The 10,000-nt window shown below is 40.3% G+C and overlaps 1 protein-coding gene across 1 annotated transcript in view; it reads left to right on the top strand.

Moving 5' to 3' along the window:
- LOC124032352 (1-phosphatidylinositol 4,5-bisphosphate phosphodiesterase eta-2-like) overlaps positions 1 to 10,000 on the top strand; it is a 314,070-nt gene that overhangs the window by 259,282 nt on the left and 44,788 nt on the right. Inside the window, exons 14-19 of the mRNA XM_046344691.1 lie at positions 6,049 to 6,149; positions 6,290 to 6,375; positions 7,218 to 7,403; positions 7,618 to 7,725; positions 8,075 to 8,199; positions 9,269 to 9,353. Coding sequence (XP_046200647.1) covers positions 6,049 to 6,149; positions 6,290 to 6,375; positions 7,218 to 7,403; positions 7,618 to 7,725; positions 8,075 to 8,199; positions 9,269 to 9,353 — 691 coding nt within the window. The remainder of the gene's footprint in view (positions 1 to 6,048; positions 6,150 to 6,289; positions 6,376 to 7,217; positions 7,404 to 7,617; positions 7,726 to 8,074; positions 8,200 to 9,268; positions 9,354 to 10,000) is intronic.

The following is a 10,000-nucleotide window of genomic DNA, read 5'->3' as shown; positions in this document are numbered from 1 at the left end:
TCTCTCCACCTTCACAGTTCATAATAATAATATAATATATATATATGCCATTTAGCAGACGCTTTTATCCAAAGCGACTTACAGTCATGTGTGCATACATTCTACGTATGGGTGGTCATCTCTCTCAATTCATTTCAAAGGGCTTTATTGGCATGGGGGAAAGCATGTTTACATTGTCAAAGCAAGTGAAAAGGATAATTAACAGAAGTGAAATAAACAATCAGAAATGAACAGTGAACATTACATTAACACAAGTTCCAAAGGAATAGAGACATTTCAGATGTCATATTATGTTTATATACATTGTTGTAATGATGTGCAAACAGTTAAAGTACAGAAGGGAAAATAAATAAACATGTGGGTTGTATTTACAATGGTGTTTATTCTTCACTGGTTGCCCTTTTCTTGTGGCAACAGGTCACACGTCTTTCTGCTGTGATGGCACACTGTGGTATTTCACCCAGTAGATATGGATGTTTATCGAAATCGGGTTTGTTTTCGAATTCTTTGTGGATCTGTGTAATCTGAGGGAAATATGTGTCACTAATATGGTCATACATTTGGCAGGAGGTTAGGAGGTGCAGCTCAGTTTCCACCCCATGTTGTGGGCCGTGAGCACATAGCCTGTCTTCTCTTGAGAGCCATGTCTGCCTATTTAAATAACAAGGCTATGCTCAGGTATTCTGCCACTGTGTACTCTCTGTTTAGAGCCAAATAGCATTCCAGTTTGCTCTGTTTTTTTGTTAATTCTTTCCAATGTGTCATGTAATTATATTTTTGTTTTCTCATGATTTGCTTGTGTCTAATTGTGCTGCTGTCCTGGGGCTCTGTGGGGTGTGTTTGTGAACACAGCCCCAGGACCAGCTTGCTTAGGGGACTCTTTTCCAGGTTCATCTCTCTGTAGGTGATGGCTTTGTTTGGGATCAGGTGGTTATAGTAATTAACGGTTATTTTCTGGATTTTGATAGACAGCTGGTATCGTCCTAATTCTGCTTTGCATGCATATATTTGGTATTTTACATTGTACACGGAGAATGTTTTTGCAGAATTCTGCATGCAGTCTCATTTTGGTGTTTGTCCCATTTTGTGAATTCTTGGTTGGTGAGCGGACCCCAGACCTCACAACCATTAAGGGCAATGCGTTCTCTAACTTATTGAAGTATGTTTAGCCTGACCCGAATTGGGATGTCTAATTTTATGTTCCTGTTGATGGTGTAGAATGCCCTTCTAGCACAGTTTTGTGGAAGTTACATGTGGCGCTGATGTTTAGGCCGAGTTGGGTATAGTTTTTTGTGTGCTCTAGGGCAACGGTGTCTAGAAGCAATTTGTATTTGCAGACCTGGTAACTAGACCTGTTTTGGAACACCATTATTTTGGTCTTACTGAGATTTACTGTCAGGGCCCAGGTCTGGCAGAATCTGTGCAGAAGATCTAGGTGATGCTGTAGGCCCTCCTTGGTTGGTGACAGAAGCACCAGATCATCAGTAGACATTTGACTTCAGCTTCCAGTAGAGTGAGGTCAGGTGCTGCAGACTATATTATATATTATATATATTTATATATTAATGCCCTCGCCAATTCGTTGATATAAAATATTTACAGTGCATTCAAAAAGCATTTTAGACCCCCTGACTTTTTCCCCATTTAGCTGTTACAGCCTTATTCTAGAATTGATTAAATCGTTGTTGTTTACCCATCAACCTACAGACAAAACCCCATAATGACAAAGCAAAAACAGGTTTTTCGACATTTTTGCCAATGTGTTAAAAAAAACGGAAATACCTTATTTACCTAAGTATTCAGACCCTTTGTTATGAGACTTGACATTGAGCTCAGGTGCATCCTGTTTCCATTGCTCATCCTTGATCCATTGATCATCCTTGATCTGATCATCCTTGATCTTGGAAACAATGGATGATCTCTCTCTTACTCCATTACCAGAGCATCTCTCTTTCTGTGCATCTCTCTGGGGTCGTGTTCAGTTAGGGCCAAGTGAAATGTTTTGGAGCAGAACAGAATGTTGTGTCCACTCCTATCCAGCTGTCTCTGCATCCTGTTGTCTCCACTCCTGTCCAAGTGTCCCTGCTTCCAGTAGTCTCCACTGTTGTCCAGGTGTCCCTGCTTCCTGTTGTCTCCACAGGCCCATTTTAGATCCATGTGTTTGACATGGCAGACTAGTCCACTACTTCTGTACTAAAGTACTGTATAGGACGTATTAATGCTGTATAGGGATAAGATGTATTAATGCTGTATAGGGATAGGATGTATTAATACTGTATAGGGATAGGATATAGTAATGTATATGTACTGTATAGGGATAGGATGTAATAATGCTGTATAGGGATAGGATGTAATAATGCTGTATAGGGATAGGATGTATTAATGTATATGTACTGTATAGGGATAGGATGTATTAATGCTGTATAGGGATAGGATGTATTAATGCTGTATAGGGATAGGATGTATTAATGCTGTATAGGGATAGGATATAGTAATGTATATGTACTGTATAGGGATAGGATGTATTAATGCTGTATAGGGATAGGATGTATTAATGCTGTATAGGGATAGGATATAGTAATGTATATGTACTGTATAGGGATAGGATGTAATAATGCTGTATAGGGATAGGATGTAATAATGCTGTATAGGGATAGGATGTATTAATGTATATGTACTGTATAGGGATAGGATGTATTAATGCTGTATAGGGATAGGATATAGTAATGTATATGTACTGTATAGGGATAGGATGTAATAATGCTGTATAGGGATAGGATGTAATAATGCTGTATAGGGATAGGATGTATTAATGCTGTATAGGGATAGGATGTATTAATACTGTATAGGGATAGGATGTATTAATGCTGTATAGGGATAGGATGTATTAATGCTGTATAGGGATAGGATATAGTAATGTATATGTACTGTATAGGGATAGGATGTATTAATGCTGTATAGGGATAGGTATTAATATAGATAATATAATGTACTGTATAGGGATAGGATGTAATAATGCTGTATAGGGATAGGATATAGTAATGTATATGTACTGTATAGGGATAGGATGTATTAATGCTGTATAGGGATATGATGTATTAATGCTGTATAGGGATAGGATGTATTAATGCTGTATAGGGATAGGATATAGTAATGTATATGTACTGTATAGGGATAGGATGTAATAATGCTGTATAGGGATAGGATGTAATAATGCTGTATAGGGATAGGATGTATTAATGCTGTATAGGGATAGGATGTAATAATGCTGTATAGGGATAGGATGTAATAATGCTGTATAGGGATAGGATGTATTAATGCTGTATAGGGATAGGATGTATTAATGCTGTATAGGGATAGGATGTATTAATGCTGTATAGGGATAGGATGTATTAATGCTGTATAGGGATAGGATATAGTAATGTATATGTACTGTATAGGGATAGGATGTAATAATGCTGTATAGGGATAGGATGTAATAATGCTGTATAGGGATAGGATGTATTAATGTATATGTACTGTATAGGGATAGGATGTAATAATGCTGTATAGGGATAGGATGTATTAATGCTGTATAGGGATAGGATGTATTAATACTGTATAGGGATAGGATGTATTAATGCTGTATAGGGATAGGATGTATTAATGCTGTATAGGGATAGGATATAGTAATGTATATGTACTGTATAGGGATAGGATGTATTAATGCTGTATAGGGATAGGATATAGCAATATAATGTACTGTATAGGGATAGGATGTAATAATGCTGTATAGGGATAGGATATAGTAATGTATATGTACTGTATAGGGATAGGATGTATTAATGCTGTATAGGGATAGGATGTATTAATGCTGTATAGGGATAGGATGTATTAATGCTGTATAGGGATAGGATATAGTAATGTATATGTACTGTATAGGGATAGGATGTAATAATGCTGTATAGGGATAGGATGTAATAATGCTGTATAGGGATAGGATGTATTAATGTATATGTACTGTATAGGGATAGGATGTAATAATGCTGTATAGGGATAGGATGTATTAATGCTGTATAGGGATAGGATGTATTAATGCTGTATAGGGATAGGATATAGTAATGTATATGTACTGTATAGGGATAGGATGTATTAATGCTGTATAGGGATAGGATGTATTAATGCTGTATAGTATAGATGGTAGTAGTAGTAGTAGAATTAATGATTGTAATGAACTTCGTCTGTTGTTTGAAGAGAGTCAGACCGAAATGCAGCGTGTAGGTTACTCATGACTTTTAATGAAGATAATGCGGTACATGAAATAACTGAAAATACAAAAACAACAAACGAGTGAAACTAATTACAGCCTATCTGGTGACTAACACAGAGACAGGTACAATCACCCACGAATACAACGCGCACTCAGGCTGCCTAAATACGGTTCACAATCCGAGACAACGAGAATCAGCTGACTCCAATTAGGAATCGCCTCAGGCAGCCAAGCCTAACTAGACACACCCCTAATAATACACACTCCCAATTAATACAAACCCCAATACGAAATACAACATATAAACCCATGTCACACCCTGGCCTACCCAAACATATAACAAAAACACAAGATACATGACAAGGATGTATTAATGCTGTATAGGGATAGGATGTATTAATACTGTATAGGGATAGGATGTATTAATACTGTATAGGGATAGGATGTATTAATGCTGTATAGGGATAGGATATAGTAATGTATATGTACTGTATAGGGATAGGATGTATTAATACTGTATAGGGATAGGATGTATTAATACTGTATAGGGATAGGATGTATTAATGCTGTATAGGGATAGGATATAGTAATGTATATGTACTGTATAGGGATAGGATGTATTAATACTGTATAGGGATAGGATATAGTAATGTATATGTACTGTATAGGGATAGGATGTATTAATGCTGTATAGGGATAGGATGTATTAATGCTGTATAGGGATAGGATGTATTAATGCTGTATAGGGATAGGATGTATTAATACTGTATAGGGATAGGATGTATTAATACTGTATAGGGATAGGATGTATTAATACTGTATAGGGATAGGATGTATTAATACTGTATAGGGATAGGATGTATTAATACTGGATAGGATGTAGTAATATTATATACTGGATAGGATGTAGTAATATTATATACTGGATAGGATGTAGTAATATTATATACTGGATAGGATGTAGTAATATACTGGATAGGATGTAGTAATATTATATACTGGATAGGATGTAGTAATATACTGGATAGGATGTAGTAATATTATATACTGGATAGGATGTAGTAATATACTGGATAGGATGTAGTAATATTATATACTGTATACTGAATAGGATGTAGTAATATTATATACTGGATAGGATGTAGTAATATACTGGATAGGATGTAGTAATATTATATACTGTATTCTGAATAGGATGTAGTAGTATTATATACTGTATACTGAATAGGATGTAGTAATATTATATACTGTATACTGAATAGGATGTAGTAATATTATATACTGCATACTGAATAGGATGTAGTAATATTATATACTGTATACTGAATAGGATGTCGTAATATTACATACTGTATACTGAATAGGATGTAGTAATATTATATACTGTATACTGAATAGGATGTCGTAATATTACATACTGTATACTGAATAGGATGTAGTAATATACTGTGCTGTGTTGGGATGGGATGTGGTAACACAATGCACTGTCTCGGTATAGGATGTGATAATATACTGGATACGATGTCGTAATATTATATACTGAATAGAATGTAGTAATATACTATGTTGTGTTGGGATGGAATGCGGTAACACAGTGCGCTGTCTCGGTATAGGATGTGGTAATGTCATGTACTGTTTCGTGGTAGGATTTAGTAATATAATTTACTGTATAGTGATAGAATATACAGTAGTAATATGCTGTATTGTGATAAGATGCACTACCAGATTTTGCTCTTCCCTGAGTCTATAGTGCCGTTGTGACTGTATTTGTTTGACTGTATTTGACCTTTCCCTTCCAGAAAAAGGCTGTCAAGCTGAAGAAGACCAACAGCCTTGAAGACATTGACACAGACCAGGAAAGCACCAGCAGCGCCACCCGGGCCCCCCTGCATCACAGCAGGTACTGTTACCATTAACACAAGTTATACCTGCACCACAGTTACAGTACTCATGGAAAATACTTGTACTGGGAGATGCTCTACTGTAAGCTTAGATGTACCAAAGATCTGTCCCTCTGGGTCATTGGTTGTTCTCCTGCAGGAAGAAGACCATGAAGCTGACCAGGGCTCTGTCAGACCTGGTCAAATACACCAAGTCAGTGGGCGTCTCCGACATAGAGAAGCAAGGTGAGCAGGGGGAACAAAACTCTCCCTACCTGAACCTGCTTCAGTATACTGACACTGGCCCGTCTCTCTACCTGAACCTGCTTCATTATACTGACACTGGCCCATCTCCCTACCTGAACCTGCTTCATTATACTGACACTGGCCCATCTCTCTACCTGAACCTGCTTCATTATACTGACACTGGCCCGTCTCTCTACCTGAACCTGCTTCTTTATACTGACACTGGCCCATCTCTCTACCTGAACCTGCTTCATTATACTGACACTGGCCCGTCTCTCTACCTGAACCTGCTTCTTTATACTGACACTGGCCCATCTCTCTACCTGAACCTGCTTCATTATACTGACACTGGCCCGTCTCTCTACCTGAACCTGCTTCATTATACTGACACTGGCCCATCTCTCTACCTGAACCTGCTTCATTATACTGACACTGGCCCGTCTCTCTACCTGAACCTGCTTCATTATACTGACACTGGCCCGTCTCTCTACCTGAACCTGCTTCTTTATACTGACACTGGCCCATCTCTCTACCTGAACCTGCTTCATTATACTGACACTGGCCCCAAAGATACTGCACTTTTCTCTTTTCCTACTGCTGTATCTGTTTTTAAAGTCCAGACAGTGGTCTCATTTTATCACTACAATGAAAGATCTAAATAACATGTGTTGATATGTTTTTTTCCCCAAAGCCAAAATAAGGTGTGTGTGTGTGTGTGTGTGTGTGTGTGTGTGTGTGTGTGTGTGTGTGTGTGTGTGTGTGTGTGTGTGTGTGTGTGTGTGTGTGTGTGTGTGTGTGTGTGTGTGTGTGTGTGTGTGTGTGTGTGTGTGTGTGTCTTCCAGTCGCCAGCTCCAGTTGGCAGGTGTCTTCTCTGAGCGAGACCAAGGCCCACCAGATCATGCAGCAGAAAGCTGACACCTTCATCCACTTCAACCAGCGGCAGCTCTCGCGCGTCTACCCCTCCTCCTACCGTGTGGACTCTTCCAACTTCAATCCCCAGCCCTTCTGGAATGCTGGATGCCACCTGGGTAATGGGGGGAGGGATCCATGTCCAGATTTAAACTTTTAACATGTTTGGTAATATTGAGCCCCACTCTAGCCAGTGAATTCTCCAATGGTTCCCTCAGAATTTCGATCCATTTGCCCAAATATTTTCTGATTTTAAAAGTGTTGTTCAAATGTTATTATTATTATTTTTATTTTCTGACTAATTGGAAATGTTTTGGCTTTTGTGGTTGTCAGTGGCGTTGAACTACCAATCAGAGGGGAGAGTTCTCCAGCTGAACAGAGCCAAGTTCAACAGCAACGGCAACTGTGGCTTCATCCTGAAGCCGGCCTGTATGTGTGAAGGTGTGTTGTGGCATCCTCACATTGATTTCATAGCTAAAGGGTAGTGCACATCGTAGCAAAGCGTTTCTTATTTGACAAGTTCAGTCTTCCTGTTTCTGTTTAGTTTAGTTATGGTCCTTCTGTAGCTCAGTTGGTAGAGCATGGCGCTTGTAACGCCAGGGTAGTGGGTTCGATTCCCGGGACCACCCATACGTAGAATGTATGCACACATGACTGTAAGTTGCTTTGGATAAAAGCGTCTGCTAAATGGCATATATTATTTTTCTTTTAGTTTTGTTCATATTGAATATGACCCAGGTATCTACCATGGGAAAGACTAAGTATTTTTGTCCCTCCATGCCTCCTGTAGGTGCCTTTAACCCCATGATAGAGGATCCATTTCCAGGGCAGATGAAGAAGCAACTGGTGCTGAAAATCATGAGTGGGCAACAGCTACCGAAGCCCAAAGACTCCATGCTGGGGGACAGAGGAGAGGTCATTATTTATTTATCGGAAAAAATAAATACAATTCCCATTTCTCAAAATGACCTTTCTATGGATTTATTTTGAGGAATATCCAAAACCTCAATCATTTGTGGGTCAAATTCACATGGAATGTCCCCATCACAGGAGGCAGGTGAAGGGAGGACCACATAATAATGTCCCCATCACAGGAGGCAGGTGAAGGGAGGACCACATAATAATGTCCTCATCACAGGAGGCAGGTGAAGGGAGGACCACATAATTAATGTCCTCATCACAGGAGGCAGGTGAAGGGAGGACCACATAATAATGTCCCCATCACAGGAGGCAGGTGAAGGGAGGACCACATAATAATGTCCCCATCACAGGAGGCAGGTGAAGGGAGGACCACATAATAATGTCCTCATCACAGGAGGCAGGTGAAGGGAGGACCACATAATAATGTCCCCATCACAGGAGGCAGGTGAAGGGAGGACCACATAATAATGTCCTCATCACAGGAGGCAGGTGAAGGGAGGACCACATAATAATGTCCTCATCACAGGAGGCAGGTGAAGGGAGGACCACATAATAATGTCCCCATCACAGGAGGCAGGTGAAGGGAGGACCACATAATAATGTCCCCATCACAGGAGGCAGGTGAAGGGAGGACCACATAATAATGTCCTCATCACAGGAGGCAGTTGAAGGGAGGACCACATAATAATGTCCTCATCACAGGAGGCAGGTGAAGGGAGGACCACATAATAATGTCCTCATCACAGGAGGCAGGTGAAGGGAGGACCACATAATAATGTCCCCATCACAGGAGGCAGGTGAAGGGAGGACCACATAATAATGTCCCCATCACAGGAGTCAGGTGAAGGGAGGACCACATAATAATGGCTGGAATGGAATATTATCAACCACATGGAAAACATGTTTGATGTGTTCGATTCCATTTATTCCATTCCAGCCAATTACTGTAAGCCCATCCTCCCCAATTAAGGTGCCACCAGCCGCCTGTGGTCCCTATTAGTACTACTGCTACTACTTGGTTTGGTGAAGCCTTTAAATTTTCTCTGTCCATCTGCCTTGTCAGATTATTGACCCCTTTGTGGAGGTGGAGATCATTGGTCTACCAGTGGACTGCTGTAAGGAACAGACCAGGGTGGTGGATGACAATGGTGAGTGTGTTTGAATAATGCGTTGGCTAAATGTGCACCGGCTACTATGTCTTATAGGTTGGGTTAAGTCGTGGGTTTCATTTTTGTGTGTCTTGTATAATTGAGGAGGTTAGCACCGGCATAGTGCACTGCTAGCACTACTTGGTCTCCAGACACACCATACCTGAATGATTTATGAGTGATGAGACTGGCTCTCTAACTCCTCTCTCTCCTACTTTCCTTCCCACTCTCCTACTTTCCTTCCCACTCTCCTACTTTCCCTCCCTCTACTTTCCATTTATCCTACTCTCTCTCCCGCTCTCATACTCTCTCTTCCTCCCTCACTCTCCCTCTCTCCTACCTACCTCCCTCTCTCCTACCTCCCTCTCTGCTACTCTCTTCCCCACTCACACTCCCTCCTTCTCTCTCCTACTCTCCCTCCCTCTCCTACCCTTTCTTTCTCTCCCTCCCTCTCTTCCCTACTCTTTCTCTCTTTTGCTCTCTCCTCTCTCTCTCCTGCTCTTTGTCACTCTCTTTCTCGCTCTCTCCTGCTCTTTCTCTTTCTCTCTCCCACAATTTTTCTCTCCTATTCGTTCTCTCTCCTACTCTCTCTCTCTCTCTCTCTCTCTCTCTCTCTCTTGCTCTCTTTTTTTAGTAACTCTCTCCTG

This window comes from Oncorhynchus gorbuscha, linkage group LG03, assembly GCF_021184085.1.
Source record: "Oncorhynchus gorbuscha isolate QuinsamMale2020 ecotype Even-year linkage group LG03, OgorEven_v1.0, whole genome shotgun sequence".
NCBI lineage: Eukaryota > Metazoa > Chordata > Actinopteri > Salmoniformes > Salmonidae > Oncorhynchus > Oncorhynchus gorbuscha.
This window is presented reverse-complemented; position numbering and strand designations above follow the sequence as displayed.